General features: G+C 44.6%; 1 protein-coding gene across 1 annotated transcript; it reads right to left on the reverse strand.

The window, feature by feature from the left end:
• Positions 1-1,045: 1,045 nt before the first annotated feature.
• Positions 1,046-4,166, reverse strand: GPR6 (G protein-coupled receptor 6). The gene is made up of 2 exons (XM_040350229.1): positions 4,013-4,166; positions 1,046-2,473 (listed from the first exon to the last, which is right to left on the reverse strand). Exon 2 carries the CDS (start codon positions 2,452-2,454, stop codon positions 1,471-1,473), a length of 984 nt encoding a protein of 327 aa, XP_040206163.1. The 5' UTR covers positions 2,455-2,473; positions 4,013-4,166; the 3' UTR covers positions 1,046-1,470.
• Positions 4,167-26,787: the final 22,621 nt, after the last annotated feature.

A 26,787-nucleotide genomic window follows, 5' to 3' on the forward strand; every position in this document is an offset into this window, starting at 1 on the left:
CATAAATAGAGGTAAACCTTCTGGTGACAAGGTTTGCAATTGAGCTTGAGTCTCTTAAAGTGTCTTGTATGCTCATTTTCAGGCTTGAATGTTTTTTTTGTTTTAGCCCATGGATAGCTACTTACTAGGAGAAGGAGAGGCAAGAAATGACATGAAAAACATGAATTTCAGGCATTTTTTATGTCCTCCCATTGAAGTCATTAAATAGGGATTCCACCCACGATTTTTTTTTTTAAGTCAGCAGCTACAAACACTGTAGCTTCTAACTTTTAATAAGGACACTTACCTGTCCTAGGCGCCCGTGATGTCTCCCCCCCCTCCCCCGAGGCCGGTCGGCTCGATACAAGCTCGATCCAAGCAGCTCCCAGCGCCGCCATCCTTACTGAGGGAAACAGGCAGTGGAGCCTTGCGGCTTCACTGCCCGTTTCCTACTGCGCATGCGCAAGCCTTGCGGCGCTTTTGTGAATGGACGGCTGCTTTCTGGGATACACGCAGTTCCCAGAAGGCAGTGCGCACCATTCCCCAGAAGACACCGTGAGGAGGACGAGGAAGAAGACCTGCCGCAGTGGATGAAGAGGCAGATTAGGAACTCCTGCATAGCAACCGCTATTTCTGGTAAGTAAAAACTTCAGGGTGGAACTCCACTTTAAATACCAAAACACCCAACTCTGACCCAAAGAACCTCATGTACTTTTTTGAGCTATGAACTACAAGATTTGAATGACATGATGTTCAGGTGTGAACAGGTATCATAGGATACAATAGAAATCCTCATGTCCAGCATTAAAGTGTTTCTACAAAAGAGGAGCTTCCGTCACTTTGAAAGGATTTCTTCTCCTTTTATGTTTCCAGGAATAGTGAAGGCTACTCAATCCACTGGGGGACCGTAAATAAAAACCTAGCAGAGGTTTTAACCATTCCCTACTCTATCCGAGGTGAAAAAAGTTTTGGCTGAGGATACACATTAACAAGATAACCTTTAGTGCAATAATCACAGTACATAAATCAATAGAAGTTCTTTTAAATAAAAACCCCAAAGATCAACAGCTATATTTCAACGACTTTTATTTCGTTGGGTACAAAAGTTTTCAGCATTTGTGGCAAAATATTTCATCACATAAACAAGTATTAGACACACATACACACATTCATACAGTTCATTCTCCATCTCATTCAGCCCTAAAAACACTGTTTTGGCAGTACAGCAGCTGAAATAAAGTGCGATATCGAAGCGATCGTAGGACGTATTCCCTTCGCACAAGTTGTGCTGGAGACATCCATATTGTTCCGAGCGAACACAACTTCTGTAGACTCAAACGAATGGGCCATCCCCACATATAAAGTGCTAATGTTACTTTCAAAGTCTCTTCTCAAAAAGTACTCAACACAAACCTAGAAGTTCATGGCAGGCATTATTCAATAACTAGATTGTCACTTGTGCAGTGCTCTCTGTAAAAAAAAATGTCACTATTAAACATCACTGGGCGATCTAGATCGAAAGGACACTTTGGATTGAAAGCAGCCACAGAAGAGGACCCACATGGATCTTTGTATTTCGTGGTTTCTGTAGGCGTAGATGATTGGATTGATCATAGAGTTGTAAGTGGCAGGTAAGAGTGTGGCATATGTATACACAGAGGGATAGTCTTGGTCTCCCACCACACAGTAAATAGCAAAAGGCAACCAACTGGCCCCAAATGTCCCAAGAATAATGGCCAAGGTAGAGACCCCCTTTTTGGTAGCTACATAGTGTGATGCTGCCAAGAAATGTTGCTGCAGTGCTATTTGGTGAGCATGCCTGCACACAATTTTGCAGATTTTTATGTAGAGGTGCAGCATCAAAATAAATATGAAAAAGAAGGAGGTGGACAACAGAGCCACATTACTTTTGGTCAGAGGTCTGACAACGCTGCAAGAAGAGATGTCATCTAGGCAGTTCCAGCCCAGCACCGGAAGAAGTCCTAAACAGGCTGAGACCCCCCAGGTGACCACAAGCATGAGATGTATCCAGAGGATGGTCTTCTCTGATGAGTAAGTCAATGCATTGTAGAGGGACAGGTACCGGTCAACGGTGATGGCCAACAAGCTGCTGACAGAGGCAGTGAAGGAGGTCACCAGGAACCCCACGGTGATAAGGCTAATAGTCTCAGACTGGATGACATACTGAAACACGAAATTAAGGATCAAACCAAAGCCGGCCAGAAGGTCTGCAGTTGCTAGGCTTCCGATCAGCACGAACATCGGGGTTCTCAGCGTCGGGGTGTAAAAGATGATGGCCACCACGATAGCATTCTCACAGGCGATGATGGTCCCAGAGATGCACAGCATAATATCCCAGGGGTTGATGGTGAAGATGGAGAAGAAAGCGGACAACTCCAGTGAAGCGTTGGCATCGCTGTTGCGGATCCAGGGAAGAGAGATTTCGGTGTCGTTGTCATTAAGGCTTTCATTCATCTCTCCAGCGTATGGGTGCCTGCAATGAAACACAAGCAAGAGATGAGAACAATTCATGGGAACAGCACAGGTGACTTCTACTGATCGGAGCTGCGGACTGCGCCCCCCTCTGCCGGCTGGGAGCTGCCCATGGTGCTGAACCAGCCTAATGACAGCCACACAATTGCCGGCTGGAGCTGTCCATGGTGCTGAACCTACCTAATGACAGCCCCACAATTGCCGGCTGGAGCTGTCCATGGTGCTGAACATAGGGTGTGAATGACTGCCGGCTGGGAGCTGTACACGGTGCTGAACCTACCTAATGACAGCCCCACAATTGCCGGCTGGGAGCTGTACACGGTGCTGAACCTACCTAATGACAGCCCCACAATTGCCGGCTGGAGCTGTCCATGGTGCTGAACATAGGGAGTGAATGACTGCCGGCTGGGAGCTGTACACGGTGGTGAACCCACCTAATGACAACCCCACCATTGCCGGCTGGGAGCTCGACACAGTGCTGAACCTACATAGGGTGCGAATGACAGCCCCCCCCCCCCTCTGCCAGCTGGGAGCTGTACACGGTACTGAAGCTACCTAATGATAGCCCCACCACTGCCGGCTGGGAGCTGTACACGGTGGTGAACCTACCTAATGACAGTTCCACCATTGTCGGCTGCGATCTGTCCACAGTGCTGGACGCACATAGGGTGCGAATGACAGCCCCCCCCCCCCCCCCCCCCCTGCCAGCTGGGAGCCTTACACGGTGCTGAGCATACCTAATGACAGCCCCTCCATTGCCGGCTGGGAGCTGTACACGGTGCTGAACCTACCCGGGGTGCTAATGACAGCCCCACCATTGCCGGCTGGGAGCTGTACCTACCCGGGGTGCTAATGACAGCCCCACAATTGTCGGCTGCGATCTGTCCACAGTGCTGAACGCACATAGGGTGCGAATGACAGCCCCACCGCTGCAGACCGGAGCTGTCCATGGTGCTGAACGTATCCGGGGTGCTGAAGACAGCTCTCATCGGTACACAGGCACAGTGCATCTCACTCCCTACTCCTGGTGACACAATTTGCCACTACTAAATGACACTATTCACAATGACACAAAGTCATTTCATTGTCACTTGTTAGCAATGACAATAAAATATTTTAGCCTATGTTATCTATTCTACAAGCATGCTGTATAGAAGAGAAGATAACCCTTACCTTTATTGTTATTTCATTCTATCCTATCTTATATCATATTTTTATTTTATTCTTATCCTATTTTATCTATTCTACAGGCATGCTATCTAGAAGTGATGATAACCTTTATAGCTATTCTATCCTATCTTATCTTACATTGTTATTTCATTTTTATCCTATGTTATCTTACATTGTTATTTCATTCTTATCCTATCTTATCTTACATTGTTATTTCATTCTTAGCCTATCTTATCTTACATTGTTATTTTATTCTTATCTTACATTGTTATTTCATTCTTATCCTATCTCATCTTACATTGTTATTTAATTCTTATCCTATGTTATCTATTCTACAAGCATACGGTCTAGAAGAGAAGATAACCCTTACCTTTAGCAAGGCTTAGCAGGACATCTCCTAGATGGACTGTAGTGAGGATGGCTGGAGCACATGAATGGGATCAGCACTGGCTCTGTCCACTGACCTGCTGCTGCAAGGACTGGCGTTGTGGCAGGTGTGCAGAGGAGGATGTAGGATGCACAGTACTGTACAAGCTGGGGACATGGGGGGGGGGGGGGTGGAGGGTGGGCTGGATTTCGAGGGTAGGTGGGAACAGGAGGGATGTTGGGGCTGGAGAAAACGTGCTTCAGCTGCTCACATGGCTTTTCTAAAGTGTGGATGTTGCTGGTGTAGCACTGCATGGGACCAGATGATGACAAACCTTTGACGTCCATTGGAAAGCAAACGGGCAAGGAGTTTAGACGAGCTGATGCAGCCCAAGTCTTCAGTGGCGTCTTCCATCCAGAAAAGATAATAATATCATCTGATTCTGCATCACTAGCACATATTAGACTGTCATTATAATTATATACTGTAAGTTATATCACTAGATAGCATTTGCTCTTCCATAGCAGAATTCCCAGGGCGCCTCTGTATAGTTTGCTGTGACAGTTCTGCACAGTCTTGATGATCCGCACAGTACAGCAGACACAGCGGTCATAAACCCAAAAGTAAAACATTTATATACTGCTGTTTACCAATTCTTAGATGTGGTGACAGCATTCTTTTCTTTTGTAAGGCTCTTTTCACTTTATTTTCACTGGATGAACGGGCCAGTAGGGTGTCTTCACTCTGGATGGAGTAGCAACAGAGACACCTTTGGCTAGCAGCATTGTCAGACTGGGGAGATGGGGAGTGTGGGCACTTCTTAAAAGAGAAGTTCAGTATTTTGTTTTTTTAAATAATCATACTTACCTAGGTGGAAACAGTATCGGTCTGATGCTGTATCTGTCCCCCTCTGGCTCTAACGCTGAGAACCAAGCGATCACACACCGCTGATCAATGCTGTATCCTGGCCTAGGCCAACAAGGCCCAAGCCTAGGGCAGCACTTTGTAGGGGGGCAGCACAGACAGTGTCCCTGCCGGCTTGCGCTACACTGTTAGGCAAATTAGTTTAGCACCCCCATAAATCGGCCGCACTGCTTCCAGTATGTGGGCGGTTGGCATTCTGCAACTGTGGGGGGGGTGTCGCTTCAAATTTTTTACCATCCCTGTCCCATTGCAGAGATTTCCCTTCACTTCCTGTCCCATAGCCAAACAGGAAGTGAGAGGAAATCTACTTGAAAATTTCAGGGTGGGTCTTAAACGGCAAGGGGTGTGGCCTTGACAGGAAGGGGTGGGTCATATTTAAATTAGGGGGTGCATGAGTTTAGTCAGGCCTAGGGCAGCACAAAACCTAAATACATCCCTGTCGCTGATCGCTCGGTTCTGAGAGTTCCTTGAGCAAAGAGCTGGTGACTATCAGTCACCACTGTCTGTTCTGCAAAAATTGCCCGCAAACTGCTGTAGCAGTGGTGCTTTGCCGGTGGTTTGACGACGCTGCCTATTCATATTAATGGGCAGGAGCAGTGGAGGAGCAGTGTACACCGCTCCTTCACTGCTCCAAAGATGCTGCTTGCAGGAGTTTTTTAACTTCCTGCCAGCGCATCTCCTCAGTGTGAAAGCACTCAGGCTTTCACACTGAGACTTACAGGCACTATTTTTAGCCAAAAAGCGTCTGAATAATGCCCCAGTGTAAAAGGGCTCTTACAACCAGGACTTTACTACTACTTTAAAGCAGAAATAGACCCATCGATTTAGTTCCTTCCAAAAACAGTTACTTTAAAGGCATGCTGTGAATGATAACAGTCATGGCAGCTTTATTCTCTCAACTGAACTGTCAAGCCATCAAATGGCTAGAATCATATATGATCACATGTCATCATCACGTCAGTATCATGGCAACTCTAGATCAAACAGAGACTAAGGCCTCGTACAGACGAGAGGATCCGTTTCCAGCGGATAAATCCTCTGGCGGATTTGGATCTGTTGGCTGTACACACCATCAGATCGAAATCCCCGCGGATTACATCCACGGTGACGTGGCCGCGACGTGCGTGACCCTGGAAGGTAAATACTTCCACGCATGCGTCGAATCATTACGACGCATGCGAGGGATGGGAGCGGACGGACTGATCCGGTGAGTCTGTACAGACGACCGGATCAGTCTGCTGGACTGGATTCCAGCGGATAGATTTCTTGGCATGCTAAGAAATTTTTATCCGCTGGGAATCCGTCGGCTGGATTTTTATCCGCTGGGAAATGTCCGCGCGGACGTACACACGACCGGATCTATCTGCTGGAACTGATCCGCGGATCAATCCCAGCGGATAGATCCGGTCGTGTGTACGGGGCCTTAGATGTCAGCTTCCTTGTCTGTAAGGGACAAGATGGTTTAGCTCCCCTTTAGTTCACTGGTCATGTCTATTTAAATCTGCTAGTTCATCTAACACTTGCCTCTCCATGGACTGACAATGCTGCTGTTCAAAGGTGTCCCCACTGCTCCTCCATCCAAAGTGGAGACACCCTATGACAGGAAGAGTGTAAGTGGGCTAATCATCAGGGGAAAATAAAGATAAAAAAAACACTAAAAGGAAAAAACAAATGCAGCCACCACATCTAAGATTTGGTACGCTGCAATATATAATATTTGGGGGGGGGGGGGGAGGCACGGTTAATACCGCTTTAAATACCAGCAGGTGAAAATGTTTTAAATGTTGTCAAGGCATTGTAACATCTACGTTGTAATGAAACAGTAAGACCTGAAACACCTGTTCGAAGACCTTATCATTACATGAACCCATTAGCACAACTAAGACACAGTACCAATGTATGGAATTCATCTGCTCAGTTGCCTTCCAGAGTCAATATCCACAAAAGGATAATATCTTTTAGCCATACTAATGAAAACCAGGGTTGTTAAGGATATAGTTGTATACTTGCAGTCAAGGTTGTGTTTATCTTCAACAAAGCTGAACTCTAGATTTTTTATAAAAAACACAAATGAAAGTGGTTTTTAACCCAACCACAAAAATGCGATATACAATAATACCTCAGATTGCGAGTAGTGGTTAATGAGCGTTTCGTAATACGAGCTATTATTTTTTTAAATCCTGACTCGGTTTGCGATCGTTGTCTCGCAAAACAAGCAAGATTCAAGCCTCTGCGGTCTGCAGTACCGCATTTGGCCAGAGGTGCGGGGGGGCACTCAGATGCACTTGTAGCTACTTGGAAAAACTCAGAACACTCCGTTCCCGATTGTTTCCGAGCCTCTCCGAGTGCAATTAGAGCGGCTCCAATCGGTTTCCGAGTGTCTTCCGCACCCCCACCTCTGGCCACATGCGGTACTGCATACAATAGAAGTTAATATGGAACTAATTATCTGAGTTTCCATTGACTTCTATAGGGAAACTCGCTTTGATATACGAGTGCTTTGGATTACAAGCATTCTTCTGGAACAAATTATGCTCATAATCCAGACTTTTAAACTCTACATTACTTACTACTGACCTCTGAACTCTACATCACATACTACTGACCTCTGTGTTAGTTACTAATGACCCCTGAACTCTGCACCACTTACTACTGTTCCCTAAACTCTGCACCACTTACTACTGACTGCTAAACTCTGCACCACTCACTACTGAACCTTTGCATCACTTGCTACTGGACCCCTGCGCTCTGTGTCCCTTGAAGCCAGCACTAATATTCAGCACAATGAAAACCACACCTAACCTTTTCTTTCTTTTTATCTCACAGAAGGACCCAACTTATGATCTTGCACACAGACCCACTGCTTTCAGAAAACAGCCCCTGAGAGATCAAAGAGAATATCAGTGATATCAGTGAACCTAATAAATCTCTGGAAGATTGCGAGGCTCTCTCAGATGTAATCATCCCTAAACTATCACCAGCAAAAGGTATACTCAAGCTTAGAATCTAATAAACTCTGCCTGCTACTTAGGTTTAGAAGGTGAGAGAGTTCTTGCAGAGAAACAAAAAAGGTGTTCTCAGAATGACTCAAACTGCGGCTAATTTCTAATGAAAGTGAACTGTTATGCCCCGTACACAACATCACTTTATGTGATGAAAAAAAAACGACACTTTCTGTGAAGTAAAAAACGACGTTTTTGAAACTTCAATTTTCAAAGACGAAGTTGCCTACACACCATCGTTTTCTCACAATGATCTTGCAAAGTGAGGTTACGTTCCACCACGTTTTTCCATTGAAGCTTGTTTCTGGGCATGCGTGGATGAAAAAACGTCTAAGAAAACGACGTTTTTTGCTACACACGGTCAATTTCTGTGAAGTAAAAAGTGCACTTTTGAAAAACGACACATAAAATTGAAGCATGCTTCAATTTTTTTTGGTCGTTTTTTACAAGACATAAAACGACGTTTTCCCACACACACGGTCAATTAAAGTGACGTTTTTAAAAACGTCATTTTTTTTCATCACATAAAGTGATGGTGTGTACGCGGCATAAGACTTTACACAACTTTTGTTGGATGCAGCAGAAATGCATTGAGCTGATTTAAACGGAAAGTTCAGTTGGGTTTTAAAGGTTTAAACGATTATAACCACAGTGCAATTACAATGTACGGGACATGATCTCTATGGCCTCGTACACACGGCCGAACATGTCTGCTGAAACTGGTCCGTGGACCAGTTTCAGCGGACTGATCCGACCGTGTGTACAGCCTAGCAGACAGGTTTTTCCAGCAGACAAGTTTTAAAGCATGCTTTAAAACTTGTCGGCTGGAAACCCGTCCGTCCGACATGTCCGCTGGTTAGTACACCTAACCAGCGGACAGATATCTCCCGCATGCGTCGAATGGATTCGACGCATGCATGGAAGTATTTTACTTCCTGGTTTGGTGACGTGGCGGCGTCAACGTCACCGCCACGTCACCGCGCTGTCTGTCCGCGGGGATTTCGGTTTGATGGTGTGTACAGCCATCAGACCGAAATCTCCGAGCAGACATGTCCGATGAAAACGGTCCGCGGACCATTTTTATCGGACATGTTCGATGGTGTGTACGGGGCCTATGTCTATACCCAATAAAAAATTCACAATGAAAAGTAGATCTATAAGCGTTGTTTTGCTCTGTCCCTGTCTCCAAAAATCCCATGCCTGTGAACCACCCTGCCATATGCCTTCCCAAAGGAAAAAAAATAAACTTCTGTGCCTATTCATAACTCCCAACCATCCTGGACTTGGTGGGATTGTTCTGAGATTTCAGCAAAATCCTGGCATTCCCTAAATTCCCAAACTAGTCCCAGAGTCTAGTGCTGTAACAAGTTCCATTCTGGATCCTCCTCATCCATTGACTGGACAGTGAAAGGAGATGCAGCACAATGATGAGCTAATCTATCTGTCACTCTGCTATCTTTTCTATTTAGCATGCTCCTTGTCAGCACATGAACTGATAGGATTCTTGTACTGATTCTTTCTGTCAGACCCCAGCAGTGCTATACAGGAACTGCAAGAAGCTGATATAAGGTCAAATTTGAGCGATTATAGCGCTTTCATCCAAAAGATATATATTTAACAATGTATTTATGAACAAAGTGCTGCATTCATCTTTTTAGTTTTTTTTTCTTTATGTTGCCTGGTGATCCAGCCAGTAAGAATGTTAATTTTCAACTTTCTTTAAAATACTTAGCTGTCCAGCAAAAACAGCAGTTAGAGTGTTGAGACAAACTATTTAACATCATAGGGGTGCTTACAATATCTACAATTTTTATCCCAAATAAAAAACACGGTGTAACTTCTTAACCCCTTTAACTCCGCCAGCCGACGACCATTTAAGTGGGCTTGCCCAGAAGGTGGTGTGGCTTCTGTATTATGGAAACCACTATGATTGGTTCTGACATGATAAGAAGCACATTCTGATGGCTCCCAATAAGAAGCAAGATGGAGAGCTGTCAGCGACAGCTCGATCAGTATTCTGAAAGCATGCAGTGACACACAACAGCACAAAACTTCAGGCTACTGTGCATGCATATGTGTGATGATTGGGCTTTAAAGCATACTATTCTTGCCACTGCATACAGTATATGAAATACGTGGTTGGCAAGAAGTTAAGAAGTTTTAAGTGGAGTTCAGCTTTAATTTCCTAGTCAGGGCCATCAAAATTTGGTCTGTGCATCAAACACTACTCTCTCCCTAGATTGACAATGGCTTTGTTCAAAGGTAAAGGAAACTTACCATGCTCTGCCAAGGTGTGTATTGAATATGTGAGGAGGACTGTTGCAGCGGCTGGCATTCCCATAAGCCCGATACATATATCTTGTAATGTAAGCTGGCACTCCAATCAAAGGCAAAGGGCCTTAATCATAGCAGCTATGATTGATGCCCTTTGCGGGCAGAAACACGTAAGTGGACTGCACTTGTGATGTTTTACCCTGTTTTGCAATAAAGTGCTTTATACAGTTCCATGGTGGAGTGCTGGCTTACTTTACAAAATATAGGCTTCTGGGTAAGTAGACCTTGCATTCCTGTTGACTCTTCTGTGTTATATAAAAGGTCTACTTAGCCAGAAGCCTATATATGATTTTGGTAAATCCAAAGGAAAATTGTACAAGAAAATTGTATACTGTATGGCCAGCCTTAGTTACCTTTGACATGAACAGGGTTCCTTGATCTTTCATAATTCCCTTGGGAATACATGTATAGGGAAATAATGTGGAACAGCTATTTCACTGTAATTGTCACATATCTGGCTAAGGCTGAGTCCACCAGTGGGTTTCTGGTACTCCCTGTGTTCCATCACACCTGGAGTTGATGACAGGGTATCACAGGGCGAAGAGGGGCACAGGTGCCTGTAGAAGATCCTGGCCAGCATACGCTCTGGGTAATGCAGGTATATAGAGAGAACAGGACAGGAATCCATGCAGCAAGCTAGTTAGCTTGTAGATGCAGGATCTTAAGGTGTAGTCAGATGGGCCGAAGTCAGCAACAACTGGCAGCAGAAGTACAGAATCAGGTAACAGAGACATAGTCAGGCAAGGCCAAGGTCAGTATCAGTGGGCAGAGGTGGTACCAGATCGGCAGACAGATAACAAGCTGGTGTCAGCAACAGCATATCAAGATCAAGCAGATGCAAGCGTATGATCGGGTCACAGGTCTCAGAAGCTTATGACCATGAAGCAATTACCCTGAATTCTCTCATGCTTTAAATAGGCCACTGGACACCAAAGTCAATGCTGAAAGTGCACACTAATGTATATGTGTGCCCATGCATGCATGGTCCTGATCCTGTGCACAGGTTGGTGGACCGCTACATGCACATATTCGTGCCTGACCACATACTTAGTTTCCCTGATAATAACCTAAGAAAATGTATTTCTGAGAGGGATTGCTTCTAGATACTGGCATAGTCAATGACTATTAATATATGCTGGTGCTTCCTGACAGACTTCAGCACTGGCCTGACCAGATCCATAGAAAACCTCTCAAAATGGATTTCAATTATAAGCAAAGATACTAGGGGACTAAAATGTCGTTGGAGTGCATTAATTTGACACTTGGAGCAAAATGTACAATAATGCCCTGTACACACAATCAGTTCGTCTGATGAAAACGGACCGATGGACCGTTATCATCGGACGAACCGATCGTGTGTGGGTCCCATCGTTTCTTTTCCCATCAGTGAAAAAAAATTGAATCTGTTTTAAAATGTTCGTATGGTTAAAAAATCGATAGAAAAAAACGTTTGTCTGTGGGGAAATCCATCAGTCAAAAATCCACGCATGCTCAGAATCAAGTCGATGCATGCTCGGAAGCATTGAACTTAATTTTTCTCTGCATGTCATTGTGTTTTACGTCACCGTGTTGGACACGATTACATTTTTAACCGATGGTGTGTAGGCAAGACTGATGAAGTCAGCTTCATCGGATATCTGATGAAAAAATCCATCGGTTCGTTTTCATCAGACAAACCGATCGTGTGTACAGGGCATTAGTTTCAGTGGCCACAATAGGAGGCCACATTTTTTTTATGCTTATGTGGCCCCACTGAACACATGAGAATGGGCCAGATCCAACACTATCCTCATGTGAGATTGGAGAACAAACTTCTGCTCTCCAATTTGCTCTCAGAATTTGTTATCCAATATAGTAAGTCTTGGTATACCGCAAAATGGTTATATACCAGGCTAACTTCTGGTTCCTGTTTATCACTTTTACACTTTTCTATGTATTTGCCAAATTGGGGTCTCCTAATCTTCCCCGGGTCAGAAGTATGTCTTGGGAATATACACTGTAGTCATCCCCATGCATAAGTGGTTACACTCAGTGCTACTCTTCTACACACTGCGGTTTCTGGATTCCAGTGTATTTGCAGCAAGAAATCCTGGAGGCCACAAGATTGAAAACTGGTGTCAGTACAGGTGCTCAAATGTAAAGGAGAAGCTGAGAAGTTGGTTCTTCATAAAGTTGATATTTATTATCCACGGAATAATGTAAAACAATCTTAAAGGGGTTGTAAAGGTAAAAAAAATCCCTAAATAGCTTCCTTTACCTTAGTGCAGTCCACCTTCACTTACCTTCTCCTTCGATTTTGCTTTTAAATGTCCTTATTTCTTCTGAGAAATCCTCACTTCCTGTTCTTCTGTCTGTAACTACACACAGTAATGCAGGGCTTTCTCCCTGGTGTGGAGAAAGCCTCTTGAGGGGGGAGGGGGCGAGCAGGCAAGTCAGGACACTTTGCAAATAGAGAAAGGAGCTGTGTGTTAGTGGGCGTCCTGACACTCCTGCTCACCCCCTCAAGAGGCTTTCTCCACACCAGGGAGGACATTTAAAAGCAAAATCGAAGGATGAGGTAAGTGAAGGAGAACTGCACTAAGGTAAAGGAAGCTGTTTAGAGGAAAAAAATTATCTTTACAACCCCCTTTAACATGTTTACAGGTTTCATTACACTATACTGGCCCCCTCCTCAGGATGGTGCATAAAACACTGATAATATGTAGTATATATATAGATACAGTATATTGTAAAATAATAATAAAATGCACTGTGTACATACAGCAGATCTAGTCAACCACATAAATTATAGAAGTGGCTTAATCATATAAAAGCAAGCTTTATGGTATAGAGTATAAATATAAATACATATAGATCAATATATAAAAAAAAGTAAAGTATGACCAATCACTTATTGGAAATTAACAGAATATGTTATATAGATAAAGGGGCAGATCCTCAAAGAAATTACGTTGGCGTATCTCTTGATACACCGCGTAATTTCAAATTTGGCGCGTCTTATCTTTGTTTTGGTATCCACAAAACAAGATACGACGGCATCTGTGTTAGATCTGACAGGCGTACGTCTTCGTACGCCGTCGGATCTTAGATGCAATTTTTCAGCTTCCGCTAGGTGGCGTTCCCATCGTAATCCGCGTCGAGTATGCAAATTAGCTATTTCCAACGATCCACGAACGTACGACCGACCGTCACATTTTTTTACGTCGTTTCCGTTCGGCTTTTTCCAGCGTATAGTTAAAGCTGCTATATGGTGGCGTACTCAATGTTAAGTATGGCCGTCGTTCCCGCGTCTAATTTTGAAAATTTTACGTCATTTGCGTAAGTCGTCCGTGAATGGGGCTGGACGCCATTTACATAGTTACATAGTTACATAGTTACATAGTTAGTCAGGTTGAAAAAAGACACAAGTCCATCCAGTTCAACCACAAAAAACAAAATAAAAAAACACAGTAAAATCCTATACACCCAACTCCATACCCACAGTTGATCCAGAGGAAGGCAAAAAACCCCAGCGGAGCATGATGCAATTTGCTACAGCAGGGGAAAAAAATCCTTCCTGATCCCCCGAGAGGCAATCGGATTTACCCTGGATCAACGATACCTACAAATCTTAGTAATCAGTTATATTCTGTACATTTAGGAAAGAATCCAGACCTTTCTTAAAGCAATCTACTGAGCTGGCCAGAACCACCTCTGGAGGGAGTCTGTTCCACATTTTCACAGCTCTTACTGTGAAAAAACCTTTCCGTATTTGGAGGTGAAATCTCTTTTCCTCTAGACGTAAAGAGTGCCCCCTTGTCCTCAGTGATGACCGTAAAGTGAATAACTCAACACCAAGTTCACTGTATGGACCTCTTATATATTTGTACATGTTGATCATATCCCCCCTTATTCTCCTCTTCTCAAGAGTGAATAAATTTAGTTCCTCTAATCTTTCCTCATAGCTGAGCTCCTCCATGCCTCTTATCAGTTTGGTTGCTCTTCTCTGCACTTTCTCCAGTTCTCCTATATCCTTTTTGAGAACTGGTGCCCAAAACTGAACTGCATATTCCAGATGAGGTCTTACTAATGATTTGTACAGGGGCAAAATGATATCTCTGTCTCTGGAGTCCATACCTCTCTTAATACAAGAAAGGACTTTGTTCGCTTTGGAAACCGCAGCTTGGCATTGCATGCCATTATTGAGCTTATGATCAACTAAAACCCCCAGATCCTTCTCCACTACAGACCCCCCCCAGTTGTACTCCCCCTAGTATGTATGATGCATGCATATTCTTAGCCCCCAAGTGCATAACTTTACATTTATCTACATTAAACCTCATCTGCCACTTAGTCGCCCAATCAGACAGAGCATTGAGGTCGGCTTGTAAATTGGAGACATCCTGTAAGGACGTTATTCCACTGCATAGCTTGGTGTCATCTGCAAAGACAGAAATGTTACTTTTGATCTCAGACCCAATATCATTTATAAATATATTGAAAAGTAAGGGTCCCAGCACTGAACCTTGGGGTACACCACTCATAACATTGGACCATTCAGAGTAAGAATCATTAACCACGACTCTCTGAATTCTGTCTTTCAGCCAGTTTTCTATCCATTTACAAACTGATATATCCAATCCTGTAGACCTTACCTTACACATGAGCCGTGTGTGCGGAACTGTATCGAACGCTTTTGCAAAATCCAAATATATCACGTCCACAGCCACGCCTCTGTCCAGGGTTTTACTTACCTCTTCATAAAAGGAAATCAGGTTTGTCTGACAACTTCTGTCTTTCATGAATCCATGTTGTCTGCTGCTTAAATAGTTTTTTTCCAGCAAGAACTCAGCCCATTCACACCTAGGCGTTTTGTCGCCTGTAGTGTGAGGCCGCTGCCGCCCCGACACGCCAGAGGGATGATTTAACATTGCCCTCTATGGAGATGGTTCACATCTCCACGCCGAACGCCGAACGCCTGCCGCCTGAAAAAAAGTCCCGGACCTTTTTTTCAGGCGGCTTTCGGCGTTCGGCATAGGAGATGGGAACCATCTCCATAGGGGGACAATCTAGGGGCACATCTAGGCGGACAATCGCTGCGCTTTGTCGCCGCAAATCGCGGTACAAAACGCTGCTATTTGTCACCACAATTCGCGGGACAAAACGCCGCGATTTTGTCCACCTAGATGTGAATGCAGCCTTAAGGACCGGACCAATATGCTGCTAAATGACCCAAGGGGTTTTTACAATTCAACACTGCGTCGCTTTAACAGACAATTGCACGGTCGTGCGACGTGGCTCCCAAACAAAATTGGCGTCCTTTTTTCCCCACAAATAGAGCTTTCTTTTGGTGGTATTTGATCACCTCTGCGGTTTTTATTTTTTGCGCTATAAATAAAAATAGAGCGACATTTTTCGTGACTGCGACATTATGGCGGACACTTCGGACAATTTTGACACATTTTTGGGACCATTGTCATTTTCACAGCAAAAAATGCATTTAAATTGCATTGTTTATTGTGAAAATGACAGTTGCAGTTTGGGAGTTAACCACAGGGGGCGCTGTAGGAGTTAGGGTTCACCTAGTGTGTGTTTACAACTGTAGGGGGGTGTGGCTGTAGGTCTGACGTCATCGATCGAGTCGATGCAGCCGCCACAGTGAAGCCATTCTGCCGACGTAAATGTACATGCGGCGGTCCGGAAGTGGTTAATAACCACTCCTGTCCCATGCACTTTGTGTGAAATGCACTCCTGATCCCTGTACTCTGTGCATTTTGCACTCCTGAGCTCTGCATGATAGACTCTACATTGTACACTTCATAAATCCGACTACCTTACTCCGTATGCTAGGCTGTATGTGACTCACTTCTCACCACTGCACTCTGTACACATTATACACCTGTTGTGTGTTATACTCCTGACCCCTGCGCTGCATTCACTATGTTGTGCACAGTACACACTTTGTTGCACATTATGCTCCTGTGCACTGCACTGTAGATGCTATGTTGTATATTTTCCCCTGAATCCCGCACTGTATACAATATGTTGGACCCTAAATTAAAGTGTGTGACACAGTCTTAATTTTATTACACAGGACTTTTTTCACTTAAAAAAAATGAGCTGCAGCTCATTAGCAGCCACAACAGGAGTTGCAGCACTCAGCTGAAAAGTCAGCATCAAATTATGTTTTTTAAATATTTCTCAAATGTGTTTGCAATGTAATTGATGTGCATCACTGTAGTATCTGCAAGAACTGTAGAGTTGCCACTTACTAAACAAATGAGCTAAACAAATACATACATACCTTTTCTAATGAACAGTGACTTCCTGGTTGTATTTCTGTCCTTATTATACCAGGTGGGATTCTTATCAAAGCTGCTACAGATACAGTATACAAACCACACCCACCATAGGGTAACAACCACATTTTTATGGATGTACCCACATTCCACCCATTTAACATGGTCCCTCTTTGTCAAGATCAAAAGTTGGGATGTACTGTATGTACATGTGTTATTTACTGGGCTGTTTTTAGATTTTTGCTGTGTAGATTTTTTCACAGCTTATCCCACTTGCACTTCATTGCTAACCAGTGTTTTTTCACTGGCATATTTCCTAAGACTTTCCTTAAAAAATAAATAAAAAGTGTAATATTACTGGACAGAATGGCCCGGATTCACAAAGCACTTGCGCCGACGTATCTCGAGATACGCCGCGTAAGTGCAAATATGCGCCGTCGTATCTGTGCGCCGTGCCCACAAAACTAGATACGCCTGAAAATAGGCTTCATCCGACCGACGTAACTTGCCTACGCCTGGGTAGAGTGGGTGCATATTTACGCTGGACGTATTTGGCGCTCCCATTGATTTTCTATTCACATATGCAAATGAGGGAGATATGCCGATTCACAAACTTACGTCCGTCCGACGCAGTGCGCGTAAAGTCATACGTCCGGCGTAAAGTTATGCCCCATAAAGGAGGTGTAACTCGGAAGCATCCATGCATCGGAGAGAGAGAGAGAGAGACTTGTAAAAAGCAACACATGCGAACTGAATCGCCTCTGGGCGCTGTATCCATTTCATGGGTAAGGAACCCCTTGACCTCAGAAGAGATGGGTTTTAATCTTTCTCCTGAAGGTCAAGTGGTCCGACTCCAGTCGGATGGTGGTTGGTAGTGCATTCCACAGGCGGGGTCCTTGGACTGCAAATCTTCGATCTCCTTTGGACTTGTATCTGGCCTTGGGTATCTGAAGGAGGTTTTGATTGGTGGATTGCAGAATGCGATTGGGGTTTTGGGCTTTTATTTTTTCGCATAGATATTGGGGGGCGTTGCCTTGTATACACTTATGTATTAGGCAGAGTGCCTTGAAAGTGATTCTGTCTTTTACTGGCAACCAAGCAAGGGATCTCAGTGAAGGTGAGATTGATTCCCATAGTTTTTTCCCATTCACTGTCGAGCGGCCGTATTTTGAACGACTTGCAGACGAGTGATTTGGTATTTGGGGAGTCCTAGATAGAGGGCATTTGCGTAGTCAAGTCTGGAATTGATGATTGTTCCCACCACGACTGCAATGTCCTCTTTCGGGATAAAGGGCGTGAGTCTGCGTAGTAGGCGCAGCAGATGGTGGGATCCGCTGACTACTGACCCTATTTGTGCATCCATTGTCATGTAGGTATTGAAAATGACTCAGAGACTTTTGACTTTGGTGCTAGGGGTGATAGTTTTACCCAGAATGGGTGGGGGAGTCCATGTTGACGCGGGGTGATTTTTCCAGTTAGCGTGAAACAGGAGAAGTTCTGTTTTCGAACCATTGAGTTTAAGATAACTGTTTGTCATCCAGTTATCTATTAGAGTGAGGCATTTCTCTAGTCCAAGAGAATGGTCCTTTTTGTTGCAGATGCGGAAATACAGTTGTGTGTCATCTGCATAAGAGTGATACATTGTATATGTTATTCTTCTTTTGTTTGATATAGTCTTTCTTGTAAAGCTCTACTATTTGAGGCTAAATCTCACAGTTGGTGGCAGATGCAGCAGAAAGAACTGGAGATCCCTGCAAAAGAAAGTTCAAGTGTAAACATGGCAGGTGTATCATCTGTAATAGTGAGAGTCCCTGTCACTATGGAAATTAATTGAATTAATACATTTATACAATTTTGATACCTTTTTGACCAATTTTTTGTCACTCAACAAACCCAGTCTATCAATTTAAAGTCCCGTCGAGGAAAACACACCACTTGTGGTGTACACACAGTTCTAGTTTAGGGATGTGGTAAGACTGGGGTGCTTCTCTTACTAATTTTGGACACCTTTCTGTTCCTGTCACTATGAAAGGGGAGCAAAAACGGACACAGAGTCTGCATGCCATCAGACTGCAGAACTACACAGCATAGCTTTGAAACGGAAAAAACTGTTTTAGCAGTTTTCTCCGGGTTTTGCTAAGTTCGAATGGGGCTGTGTAGTTTGGAGATCCTTCAGAGACTTGGGTGGGATGGGATCTTCAACCCTGTGTCCAGATCTTACAGACAGCAGGTTGTGTTCCCAGGTGCACACAGCCCATCTAATGAGGGACTGGTCAGAACAGAGTGTGGAGGAAGGTGGAGTGTGTGCAGCTGGCTGCTGTTTCAAGACACTGTGTGTGGAAAGCTGTCTGCCCTGTGGAAGACTACATGCCTGGTGTGGGGGGATTTCATGCCTGACGGACTGGGAGGCTGGTAGGTGACTAGCAAGTCCAAGGGGGCTGAAGGAAGTCCTGAAGTCTGGGAGACAGTAGGCTGGAGAAATCCTTTTGAGGCCAGGAGTGGGCCAGGTTTAGCAGGTAACTGTACGGCAGAGTAAGCCTAGGAGCCAGGAGGCTTGGCATTTTTTGGTTAAGTGAACTGTACTGGAGAAGAACCCCTGCGTGGAAAATCCTATGTGTGAACTGTTATTTTGTTTCTGTTTAATAAAAATGGGCTGCCATGCCCTCAAACCAGACAACTAGACTGCTGTGGACTCGCTGAAAAATGCATTTACCACTACCACTACCCCCATATCACACATCCCCTAAATAGAGACCTAGGGAGGATACATACTGTACATGGTTGCTGGAGATCTTTATGTGGAATGAGGATCAAGGTGGGTATTCTGGTTGTGGAGACACTGAATTGTGGAGTTACCTGAATGCCTGATGGCTGGCCATCCTGGAGAGATAAAGCGTATATGATCTCTGTAATTTGGGATCACCCCTGTCTGGTAAGAGGCCTTATATTCTGATGGCCACTTTTTTGCACTGGAGCACCTTTTTTTGTCTTTTGAGCAGAAAGCATATGGATTTTGCATTTCTTTTTTGATGCATTTTCTTATTTGTAGTGATTTATATTAGTATATGAATTTCCTAGGTTATCACTGAATTTTTACATATATTTTTTCAATCATGTGCACGGATGTGTAACTATATGCACTGGTTTTTAAATTGGTTTTCATTTAAAGGGACAGTGCACTTTTTAGTTACAGTTTTATTGGGTCTAGTATTCAAGCTCAATTTGCAGCAGTCCCATAGCCCCAATTAACTTAGCACAAGGTTTTTCAATGTATTTTTCATATTTCATGTCTGAGGTTTGCAACTACTTTAAGGGGGTTACAAAATTTGAACATAATAAGAGTGACTCGACTTACAATGTCACCATCCGAACTTTAAAATCCATTTAGGTTGGCACATTGCAAGTATGTAGATACATCATGTATCTACATACTTGATGTATCTACATAAAATACCCAAAAGTCTATAGTCGGTGAGTTAATTTGACATATACATGGTGTTATAATTCTTGACACTGTCCCCAGACAAAGTGCTTTGTCCCCTTCTGTCAACTACAGACTGATCGAGGGGAGCCCTAAATAGGCAAGAGCATGTGTGCATGCTGGGGGAAAGTGAAGATGCAGCTGAAACAATGTGGAATATACAGTATATAAAGGTAAAATTGGAATCCAATATGAACACCTATAGCATCACAAAGTATTGTAATCCCCAAATGTCAAATAGATGGGACCTGCACGTGGAGCGCGTATGGATCCACATTGTTTATAACCACCTAACGCCAGGGGACATACTGGTATGTCACCCAACTTTGAGTGGTTATACTGAGATGATGCCTGCAGGCATAATCCCTGTATTGTTTTTTAGAGCTGTCTTGCGGCTAAATAGCTGGATTGCTTTTACAAGGTTTTTCAAGTTTTTCTTGATAGTTTTTGCCAAGGAAAACGGTTGTGTGTATGAGGCTTTAGTCTTAGAACTAAAATGGCATTTTAGTTTTAGTCCCATTTTAGTCTTCTGCAATTGTTTTAGTCGTATTTAGTCAACTAAATCCCCGGTACATTGCTTTTTTGACAGAAGTGTAACGTTAAAATAAAAAAATAAAAATAAAACCTCTTTACGTGATGATGCCACCATGCAGTGCACATTTACATGAACTTGTCTGCTTTAAGAAAATATATAATATTTGGGGGGGGGGGGGTGTGCTTATGTAATCTTTAGGCCTAAATAGATTTTTTAAGCATGGGTGCAAAAACAGCTCTGGCAACAAAAGTGTTGATCCTCAACAGTTCAGACAGTGTGGACAAGCTGTGAAGCCTATTGACAAGGAGCAGGAGGCCTCTTTATATCAGTATGAAGTGTGGGTGTGTGGGAGGGATAACTACACAGGCAAGCCCCCGCCATCCTAAAGGAACATCCTCCTTCAGGCTGCAGATAACAGTCATTGATAAAAGTAATAGCAAAGCTGGAGTTAGGCTTTAAAGCGGAGTTCCACCCTCTTTTTTAAGTCCTGTGCATCACCTGCTCCTGTGTCACCTGAAACACATTTGGCACATAATTTTTTTGTTTGTTTTGAAACTCACTGTGTTGTTGATGATTAAAAATCGCCTCCGCCGTGGCAGGAGGCTGAGCTAACCCCCCCCCCACCCGCCGCCGCTATACCTCCTGGGAGATCAATCCCAGGATTAGGATTCTCGTCCGTCGAATCGTGGGGCTCTACCGCGCATGCGCGAGTGCAAGTCGCACTTGAAAACCTCTCTCAAGCAGGCAGAGGGGGGCGGGAGAGGAGGCGGAGGGGGGACGAAGGCGGAGGGATGTTAATACCACAACGGCCCCGCCCACCCCCACGCCCAATGGCCCCGCCCACCCCCACGCTCATGAGGGGTTCCCATCATCCCTGTGCTGTGCTCATGAGGGGTTCCCATCATCCCTGTGCTGTGCTCATGAGGGGTTCCCATCATCCCTGTGCTGTGCTCATGAGGGGTTCCCATCATCCCTGTGCTGTGCTGAGTTCCTGGGTATGTACTTTTGCTGTGCTCATTATGAGGGGTTCCCACCATCCCTGTGCTGTGCTGACTTCCGGTGTTCGTACTTCTGCTGTGCTCATTATGAGGGGTTCCCACCATCCCTGTGCTGTGCTGAGTTCCTGGGTATGTACTTCTGCTGTGCTCATTATGAGGGGTTCTCACCATCCATGTGCTGTGCTCATGAGGGGTTCCCATCATCCCCATGCTGTGCTGAGTTCCTGGGTATGTACTTCTGCTGTGCTCATTATGAGGGGTTCCCACCATCCCTGTGCTGTGCTCATGAAGGGTTCCCACCATCCCTGTGCTGTGTTGACTTCCTGTGGCTGTACTCCTGCTCTGCTCATTATGAGGGGTTTCCACCATCCCTACAGCCCTGGGAAGTCAGCACAGCACAGGGATGGTGGGAACCCCTCATAATGAGCACAGCACAGGGATGGTGGGAATCCCTCATAATGAGCACAGCAGAAGTACAGACCCAGGAACTCAGCACAGCACAGGGATGATGGGAACCACCCCCTCATGAGCACAGCACAGGGATGGTGAGAACCCCTCATAATGAGCACAGCAGAAGTACAAACCCAGAAAGTCAGCACAGGGATGGTGGGAACCCCTCATAATGAGCACAGCACAGGGATGGTGGGAACCCCTCATAATGAGCACAGCAGATACTATTAGTCCTCTTTAAGTGTCCAGATTTTTAAATTCATCATAACGAATGTTGGTAATTGTTATGAAAAATGAACGAATCTGACGAAAATTCGTATTTCGTACGAATCCAAATTGAGTTTCGGGCACAAAATACGAAATAATGGCTAATGCGAAACGGAACTAAACAAAATGGATTTATTGACAGTGCACATGTCTGGTATATGTATACACACCACATATATAACAAGATATATATATCATCTTGTTATGTAGATATATCTGCACAGGAACAAATTATTTTGTATATTTACTGGTTCCTGGAAGGAGGGGGGGAGGAGAGGTTTGCATAGATAAGGGGCGGTAACTTCCTCTGACACTCCCGTTGCTATTGAAACCTGATCTGAAACCATTACATTGCTTGTGCGAGGCTGAAATCCAGGAAGTCATACAGTCTGGCTTCATGATGCCCACACTTAAGATGGCCCCAGTCAATTTCTGTTTTATAAAGTGTCTAAATGCTGTAACAACCCAACAAAACGGACCTTAGTTTACAGACCAACTGTAGTAGAATACATTAAGCTTGTGTATTACAGGGGTTTTGATATTTAAAAAGTTTTGATATTTAAAATTGTGGCCGGAACTCTGCTTTAAGCTCTAGAAACCATTCTTTGTAACAGCTTTCTTGTACCTGTTATGCAGTCTTTCTTTAGACCTGCTGTCCACAAAACCAAACCCACAGCACAAATTTTTCCTAATTGCTATAAATTGATTGGTTTGCTGTAAACTGATTGGTTGATATGGGTTATGGCACATTGAAACCATTATTTTTCTCCATTAAATAAGTGCACATAGATTTCAGTTAATTACATAACGACATTACCTTTATCATGTTTGCTTTGTAATTTCTTTAGAAAACCAGCAGATTATATTATAATTTGTTAACAATTGATGTGGAATTTTGCACGAGAACCATTTTATTTCCTGTTCTTTTGGATAACGTATGTAAGCATGGATTGGCTAAAGCATAAACACAAACAGTATTAAAACTGTTCTGTGGTTATGTTTAATGTCTGTAATAAAAAGGGCATGCTATTTTCTAAGTTTTCCCTGGTAGCAGACAGACTACAGGTTACATTTGCCAAACGGGAAACATATAAAACAGAACAATCTGCCCAATGTCTGCTTCAGCCCCGGAAATATTTGCCCCCTAATGACCTGAGCATTTTTTGCGATGCAGTACTGCGTTACTTTAGCTGACATTTGCGCAGTCGCGTGACGCTGTACCCAAATAAAATGTATGTCCTTTTTTCCCACAGAAAAAAGCTCTCTTTTGGTGGTATTTGATCACCTCTGCGGTTTTTATTTTTTGCGCTATTTTTTTAGGCCAATTTGTATTCTGCTACATATTTTTGGTAAAAAAAATCCCAAAAAGTGTATATTGATTGGTTTATGCAAAAGTTATAGGCCCGGATTCACGTAGGAGATACGACGGCGTATCTCCAGATACGCCGTCGTATCTCTGAGTCTGAGGCGTCGTATCTTGGCGCCTGATTCAAAGAATCAGATACGCCAACATTTCTCTAAGATACGACCAGCGTAAGTCTCCTACGCCATCTTATCTTAACTGCATATTTACGCTGGCCGCTAGGGGCGTGTACGCTGATTTACGCCTAGAAATATGTAAATCAGCTAGATACGCCTATTCACGAACGTACGCCCGGCCGTCGCAGTACAGATACGCCGTTTACGTTAGGCTTTTTCCGGCATAAAGTTATCCCTGCTCTATGAGGCCTAGATGAGGCGTACCAATGTTAGGTATGGACATCGGAACAGCGTCGATTTTTTTTCATGTTTTACGTCGTTTGCGTAAGTCGTTCGCAAATAGGGCTGGGCGTCATTTACGTTCACATCGAAAGCATTGGCTTTTTGCGGGTTAATTTGGAGCATGCGCACTGGGATACTTTCACGGACGGCGCATGCGCCATTCGGAGAAAGCGTCATTTACGTGGGGTCACAATACATTTACATAATACACGCCCACATCTTCCACATTTGAATTAGGCGGGCTTACGCCGGCCTATTTACGCTACGCCGCAGCAACTTTGCTTCGAGAATACTGCACTTGCCTGTCAAAGTTGCGGAGGCGTAACGTAAATAGGATACATTACGCCCACACAAAGATGCGCTCTCCTACGTGAATCCGGGCCATAGCGTCTACAAAATAAGGGATAGATTTTGTGCCAGTATTATTTATTTTTATTTTTTTACTAGTAATGCCAGTGATCAGTGGTTTTTAGCGGGATTGTGACATTGCGGTGGACAGATCGGACACTAAAGGTAGACCGATATGGATTTTTCTCTGGCCGATGCCGATATTTAGAAATTGGGGCGGCCGATGGCCGATATCTGATGCCGAATTTTGTGGCCGATATTTTAGGCCGATTTAAAAAAAAAACAACCTCACCAACTTCACTTCTTCCTGCTTACTCCTGTCACTCTAGCACACACTTGATGTCTTCATTACAGATGGCACTGGTTGGCACTGGCATGTGGCACTGGTTGGTGGCACTGGTTTGGAACTGACAGATGGCACTAGCAGGTGGCACTGGTTTGGAACTGACAGATGGCACTATTGGCACTGGCAGGTGGCACTGGTTTGGAACTGACAGGTGGCACTGGTTGGCACTGGCAGGTGGCACTGGTTGGCATTGGCAGGTGGCACTGGTTTGGAACTGACAGATGGCACTATTGGCACTGGCAGGTGGCACTGATGGCACTAGCAGGTGGCACTGGTTTGGAATTGACAGATGGCACTGGTTTGGAACTGACAGATGGCACTGGCAGGTGACACTGATTGGCACTGTCTGGAACTGGTTGGAATTGGCAGGTGGCACTTGTTTGGAACTGACAGATGGCACTATTGGCACTGGCAGGTGGCACTGACAGATGGCACTGATTGGCACTATCAGGTGGAACTGATTGGCACTAGCAGGTGGCACTGGTTTGGAACTGACAGATGGCACTAGTTTGGGACAGATGGCACTGATTGGCAGTGGCACTGGCAATTGGAACTGGTTGGCACTGGCAGGTGGCACTGATTGGCACTGGCTGGCAGTGGTGGGTGACACTGGCTGGCAGTGGCGGGTGACACTGGCTGGCAGTGGTTGGCACTGGCTGGTGACACTGGTTGGCATTGGCGGGTGGCACTGACAGATGGCACTGATTGGCACTGGCTGGTTTCACTGATTGGCACTGGCTGGTGGCACTGATTGGAACTGGCTTTGACAGATGGCACTGGTGGCACTGATTAGCGGTGGCACAGATTGGCGGTGGCACTGATTGGCACTGGCTGGTGGCACTGATTGGCGGTGGCACTGACAGATGGCACTGATTGGCACTGGCTGGTGGCACTGGCAGGTTTCACACTAAGCCGAGTGTAACTGTGTGAAACTAACAGAGGAAGGAGCTGTCAGCTCGATGTCGGGAGTGGGCTGGACCCAGCAGCTGAATTACAACAGCCAATGATTGGGCTGCTTTAGAAAAGGGGGCGGGCCACATACATGTAGCGGCCCGCCCAGATACTATCCCATTGGCTGGTGTAATATGTCCCACCCCAGCCGGGTCCCACCCACCCCCGACATCGAGCTGACAGCTCCTCTCTCTCTCCTCTCTGTTACTTGTCAGTTTCACACTCAGCACGGCGCTTGATGCTGCCAGAGCCGCTGAGTGTGGAGAAGGGAGGAGGAATGGCGGTCAGTGTAAAATATCGGCCTAATTTTGATAATAGTCGGCCGCTTCCGATTTATCTAAAATGGCCAAATATCGGCCGATATATTGGTCTGCCTCTATCAGACACCTGACATTTTTGACACTTTTATGGGAACCAGTGACATTACAGTGATTAGTGCTAAAAATATGCACTTACATTGTACTAATGACACTGACAGAAAAGGGGTTAACATCAGGGGTGATCAAGGGGTTAACTATGTTCCCTCAGTGTGTTTCTAACTGTGGCTGCTTGGGACAAAACACAGATCCGTGTTGTGAAAAAGTTCAAATAATGTCCAGTGACATTTTGATGTTGATCTTGTTGCTGTAGAACCCCTGCCCTGGGCTAGCTAAATTTTGAGTATATATTGTTGTAGACACTGGTGAGGGCACAAAATGTAATGGGGAAGTAGAGACTGCTAAGAATATCTCTGCCGAGAGTTAAGGGTGATGCTGGGTAAATCATTCATGTACTGGAGACCCGTTGGATCCAAAGGATCTGAAAGGCTATACATGCACTTTCCTGCTATGTTCAGACCTTGGGGCAAAACTTTCCAGAAGTGAAAGCTGAAGTTACAATTTCTCCTTATACTACACAGGAGGAGGGACTATTGGATATGACAAAAGACAGATAATTGCTGATTCCATTAGAGCCTAGCCACGCAGGTGTTTTGCTACAAAGCATATCATCAGCTAGCTGACATTGCCTTTTCATAGTGATTTTGGAGTTACAGATACTCCTCTTTTAACTACTTGGACTTACGACCAGCTCTCCCCAACCGAACGACGTGCTATACAGCAAAA

The sequence above is a fragment of the Rana temporaria genome, chromosome 4, assembly GCF_905171775.1.
Source record: "Rana temporaria chromosome 4, aRanTem1.1, whole genome shotgun sequence".
In the NCBI taxonomy this organism is placed as follows: domain Eukaryota; kingdom Metazoa; phylum Chordata; class Amphibia; order Anura; family Ranidae; genus Rana; species Rana temporaria.